Source organism: Aristolochia californica, unplaced genomic scaffold (assembly GCF_029961685.1).
Source record: "Aristolochia californica isolate CCGP_79_NKW_82.1479 unplaced genomic scaffold, dmAriCali1.0.hap1 SCAF_4, whole genome shotgun sequence".
Lineage (NCBI taxonomy): Eukaryota > Viridiplantae > Streptophyta > Magnoliopsida > Piperales > Aristolochiaceae > Aristolochia > Aristolochia californica.
In genome coordinates this window covers 41,656,727-41,662,726 of record NW_027182103.1, presented here as the reverse complement: position 1 = coordinate 41,662,726, position 6,000 = coordinate 41,656,727, and the positions used below count along the sequence as shown (strand labels likewise).

General features: G+C 37.6%; 1 protein-coding gene across 1 annotated transcript; it reads right to left on the bottom strand.

The window, feature by feature from the left end:
* Positions 1–282: 282 nt before the first annotated feature.
* On the bottom strand, positions 283–3,141 carry LOC137962949 (plant-specific TFIIB-related protein PTF2). The gene is made up of 2 exons (XM_068810094.1): positions 3,063–3,141; positions 283–2,718 (listed from the first exon to the last, which is right to left on the bottom strand). Exon 2 carries the CDS (start codon positions 2,411–2,413, stop codon positions 797–799), a length of 1,617 nt encoding a protein of 538 aa, XP_068666195.1. The 5' UTR covers positions 2,414–2,718; positions 3,063–3,141; the 3' UTR covers positions 283–796.
* Positions 3,142–6,000: the final 2,859 nt, after the last annotated feature.

Below are 6,000 nucleotides of genomic sequence, written 5' to 3'. Positions count from 1 at the left end.
CCTTTGAAAACCTATGGCAGGGTTGAAAATCCCATCCCAGCCCCTACTCCTCAAATATATCTGTGGTCCATAGGCCATTCCATCATTCACATAACTTCATAAGGAAATTATAATAATAAAAAATCATAAATTTACACAACCTATCAATGAATGTAACAGATCAAATAATAATCCCATCCCAGCCCCTACTCCTCAAATATATCTGTGGTCCATAGGCCATTCCATCATTCACATAACTTCATAAGGAAATTATAATAATAAAAAATCATAAATTTACACAACCTATCAATGAATGTAACAGATCAAATAATATGATTTAAATAGACCTATAACAATAAAATAGCTCCCTTTTTTCCGTTAAACATATGTATCAATTGTAAAAATATGTGATGTAACGATGTAGGAATGTGTGGCACGGGGATTTCCCCCTCACCCATACATGACGAGCTTTTCTCTTCTATTCTCGTTAGGGTTGCTTTTGAGAGAGAAGGAAGCCTGTCACAAGTTTCTCCACTCTTTCTCTTTCTTTTTTTTCCCCCTCTCCAAACTCACTTTTTGGATAGAGTGCAATAACACCATAAAGAAAATAGTTTTCTCCAAATTCTTTTCTCTCCTTGTTTTTCTCAGCCGAACAAGGGAAAATAGCTTTCTCCGCTGTTTTCTTCTTTTCTCTCCACTTTCTGTACTACCAAACAAGACCTAGTAGTTCCTTTTGAGCAAACAGGTAAATCCTCAAGCTATTGAAGCAACAGCCAATGATTTTATGTATTATAATGAGCAAACCCGCCAAATGCCCTTAAGGCATTTGAAATACAGATGACTTCTTGTTACTTTCCACAAAATTAAAAACATGGAGGTCAAGCAAGGTATTATAATGTCCCAGCTCTATTTCCTCATCTTTCACCTGATGAAGGAGAAGAAGTTCAATTATACGGTCTTCCTCATCAATACTGCATCTCTTTCTAGCTTGGAACTTTTCTTCAAAGAGGCTTATACCTTTGTCTGTCCCCAAAAGCAAGGATTTAGGGTGCATAACCTCATTAATTCTTTGTTTTGCAGCTTTTATTTTCTCTCTTCTCATCTTACAAGCTTCCCTTCCTGCAACAAAAGATGGTGGTAAGGCATCAAACCCGATATACTTTTTCATATCATGATCCTTTATAAGATGCTTATCTGAATCATAATCTCCTGACCAGTAACCGAGATTTCTCTTCCTCTTTCTACTATTGTCCTTGGTAGCCTCATAACTTGCACTGTTAACCAAAACAGATCTGTCCAAGAACTCTCTATATGCATTCCACAAGCACTTTTCTGAAAGTTTAAAATTATCAATATCATCTAAACCTTCACCCTCTCCCTTTTTTCCAGATTCCATGTCAAAATACTTCCAGTCATCTTCTCTAGAATTACCATAATCATCTTCAATATATGTTGTTTGATTTTGCATGCACTCTGCTAAAGCTTCCTTAATATCAAAATCAACTTGTACCAGTGACTTACTGATATTCGACTGTGAAGAAGGCTCAAATTTTGATTTCATCTCCATATATTTAATAATGTATGTGGTATTCCTGATGATGTTGTTCACAGTAATATCCTTTCCCCATGGCAAAGCTTGAGCAGCTTTGACAAAAGTCTCCTTGAGTTCTTTATACCTCAGCTTGCTTGTCTTAGCCCCAGCATAAAGATCTTTGGCAATCTCCTCTATTGTAACTTTCACTTCATTCACCTCTGCAACAAAAGCCAAGACAGCAACAACGACAGGAAGTGGTTGACGCCCGGTGGTCAAAAACCATTGTACAGAGCACACTAGAAGGAATTTCCCTTGCTTTTCCATTGCCTCCACTTTCTCTTTTGCCACTCCAACAAAGCTAGGGCAAGAATGGATTGCGCGTTCAAGGGAAGCCACCATATCATACTCAGGTAATTTGAGGTCCAGGAATTCAGTTGCCCTCATGACCATTCGACCAACCTCATGAACATCACACCCCAATGATGCACAAACTTCAGAAATGGAAGGAGGGAGATGGTTTATCCGGATAACAATATAAGAGACAGCAGCAATTAAGATCTGGAACCAATTGCCTTGACCAAATTCACCTTCAGTGATTTTCTCAATCATATCTCTAACTTCACGAGATCGTGGACCAGATAAATTTAGCTTTGATGTGATATCTTCAATTTCGTTATGGGCTTGAAAGATTTTATTTTCTCTGTAATTGAAGGCTCCCTGGGTAGAGGTACAACTGCGGACAATGGTTCCGGAGGGCACATTGAAGCCAGCCTCATAGTCAGACCGAAAATCATCAAACTGTTGGACACAACCGCAGGATTCACACACCCAGTTGCTGGAGGACAAGTCGAGGATTACACGTTTCTGCTTGCATCGGTTGCATAGGCGGCAGGCATCCATGGGAAGTTTTTTCAAGATGCTGAAGATCTGACTAGAATTTTCTACTAAATCTTTGCGACAAATAGAAGAAGAACAAACTAACGAATTCTGGACATCCAGCAGGTAACAAAACCAAATAAAACGTAATTACTCGGCGTCCTCTTTCTGTGAACCAAATATGCGTACCCGCAAAGCATTTGAATTTTCGAGAATCTGCCGAAGTGCGGCTTATTCTATCAGACAGCCCAAGACAGAAGGAAGGTGTCGTTTGACGTTAGACAGGTGGGCATGAATTAAAAGCTTCAGGAATTCTTCACCCGAGCTTACTGAATTTTGAAACAAATTGAAATAAATTAAAGGAGTTAGAGAAAATTGAACGCAGTCATTAAATAAACTCCCGAATATCTCTTCTCGCCTCCCATACTAAAGAAAGTGGCAAAGTTATCCTGATAAACGGAGAGACGAAGAAATAGTTCTTTAGAAAAAAAGCTGATATCAGGAAAAGGAATTTTATGAAATCTGACTGAAGGAAGTCGTGAGAATGAAAGAGATCACTGAGGTAGAGGCAAACAAGGAACAAACAGCTCAGAGCCAGAAGATTACGTTCAGAAGAAGAAAAAAAAAAAGTAGATGAAAGGAAGGAGAAGACGAATTGAATTTAGGAGCTTACCTGTTCAGCTATTTTCTCCGGTCCGACGGAGTGCGGTAGGACTGTACTACTGGACGAAAGGCTGAACGCGCAGAAGAGAAGGAACGAGGGAGGAAGAGGCGAAGGTCGAAGGAATTAGGTTTCTATTCGTATTCGTAATGGTGTTTTCGTAATTTAAAGATTGTTATCGAACTCGGAAAAGACCAATTCAAAAGCAAAAGCCAAAGCCAAAGCCGAAAAGCCGAAGAAGCCAAAGCCGAAGCCGCCGAAGCCCGAATCCGAGCTGCTCGTAAACTGGATTAGGTCGGAGTTACCCTTCGTTTTGAACTTGAGTGACATTCTACGGATAGATTCTCTTTTTCACTATTTTCCCAATTATTTTTGCTGATTCATAATTTATTTCTTAGGCCAAGCGTTAAAAAATTTGAAACCTGCTACGGGCGACATTCCAATTCATCCTGGGAGGAGTGGAGGGTCACCCTCCCCCGTACAAGCTTGGACATAGGACGACTCGGGGCCTATGTTCAACAGATTCTGCTACATGTAACTCTCTCCGTCAACATATTGGAGGTTCTGTTGCTTGAACATGGCCAAGGTGGCGGACCCAAGTTCTCTCGGAAGGTGCGGTGGGCTGACAAGGAACGAGGAAATTCAAGTGATATTTGATCTCCATTTTTGGATGTCATTTTTTTTTTTTGTAAGAAGAGGAGACCTATCGGAATTTGAAAATTGCCTTTTCTGGTTTGTCAATTTAATTGGAAATCATTTCCCCATATTTGGTTTGACCAGAAAAGCAGACCGGACCGTAGCTTACGCTATGAACTCCCATGGCTTTTGTGTCTTCACGTATGTTAGTATACTTTGTTAACGGTTGATCTATCGTTTTCTTTGCATGATACGATTCCATTGCTCATCTTCTAATCACGTCATAAGCGTCTTTTTTTTGTTTTTTTAGTAGTTGTTGTCTGTGGTATGTTCTACTGATTTTTCTTTATTAATTGTATTATTTTGTTTACCCGTGGGGTGTAGGGGTGACATCGAGCCGAACCGAGCTCGAACCTACCTATATTCGAGTCGAGCCCAATAATTTTAATCGAGTTCAAGCCAAACTCGAGCTTCAACATTCATTTAAAACTTTTCAAAAATTAGTCTTGAGTTCGAGTTCCAACATACATTTAAAACTTTTCAAAAAATACATGTCAAATAAATTATATATAAAATTATAAGTACATTTTACATAAGATTGGGCATGACCTTTACATAAAATTGGGCATGACCTCTACTTAAAATTGGGCATAAGGGTGGCATCGAATCCAGTTGAGTTTGAACCTTCCTATGTTCGAATCGAGTTTGATTTAAAGATTTCAAACTCGAGCATGAGCCGACCTAACCTCGAGCCTAAAATTGTAATCGAGCTCGAGCCTAATCATTTTAACCAAGTTCGAGGTTAATCTACATTTAATACTCTACATAAATTATATGTCAAATAAATTATCTATAAAATTATGCATACATTTTTGAAAAAAGAATGATAGTGGAAGTTCGGGATTGAATCTAGATAATGGATTAGAACCAACCAATATTAATATTTTTTACCCAAATGTTGTATAGCTTATTTTGTAATTTTTTAATCTGGCCATAAATTTACTATGACCTCATTAGTGTCCCTGATTGAAAATTTATATTATAGGGAAAACATATAGGATGCATATTTCTAAAACAACCTTTAAATAAAATCCTATAACTATTAGAGACTTACTAGAAAATTACAATAAATATTTTAAATTTTTCTTAGGAAAGTTAAATGAACCTCTTATTGCCTTTTCTAGGGGAATAAATAAAAATTAATAATCAATCTAATATATTATTATACTTATCAATAAAATTTTAATCAAATAAAATGTCAAACACAAAATTGCTATAAAAATTGCTTCCTGCTAAAAGTATTATAACATCAACTGTCAAATACCTATTTAAAATTTTTCTATATAGTTTTTCTAGTCCATCTTGGCAAGAAAATCTTATTTAGAAAATTATACAATTTTTTAATAAGAATTTCTAATTAGAAAAACATGAGGCACTAATAGTCTCCCTATATTTCTACTAAAAATGTGTTTTCAACGTTTATTGAAAAAACCACAAATAGTCTCTAGAAATGTATTTGTACTAAAATATTTTTTCAATTTCTTCAAAACCATGAGGAAGGGACACAATATTTTTTTTTTTACTTGTTTATGATCTCGCACGTGCGAAATTGTCTTCACGCATAGGGGGGGACTCTCTGCTGGTTTTCCGCCGAGACAACGTGGAGCGAAGGTGTGGCACCGGCGAGGACAAGCTACAGTGATGGAAATAGAGGCGAAGAAATTGGAGGAAGAGGAAGAAATTAGAGGGAAGGGGATGTAGCGGCCGGAGAGAAGCTGTCGATGGCGACTGAGGCAGCCAGAGCGGCGAACAGGAGGGGCTCGGTGACCCCCCCTCCTGCGACTCTCGAGCTCGTGAGCTTTCGAACCGAACCTTGATTCAGTCGAGCTTGACTCGTTAACTCAAACGAGCCGTATCGGTTCGATATCCAAGTATACCGAATCGAACCGAGCCGGAACCCAATTCGAAGCCACCCCTAGTGAGGTGTGTCTCCAGTTTTGTTTACCAATGGTTGTGTAAGGTTTTGGTTTCTATGCAAGAAAGATTTAACTCGTTTGACTAAGAGCAAACAAATTTGTAAAAACACGAGAATATAGGTTTAATTTTTTTATAAAAACACTAGTTCGAACAAATTGGTTACTGTGCTCATATATAATTTTATGTAGAAGTCATGCATAATTTGAAGTAAAATTTATGTATAATTTATTTGATACGTATTTTATAAAAAATTAAAATTAAAATTTGACCTGTTCAAACTCCATTAAATATTTTTGGGCCGGAAGTGAGCTCAAACTTGAGTATTCCAATGAAGGGT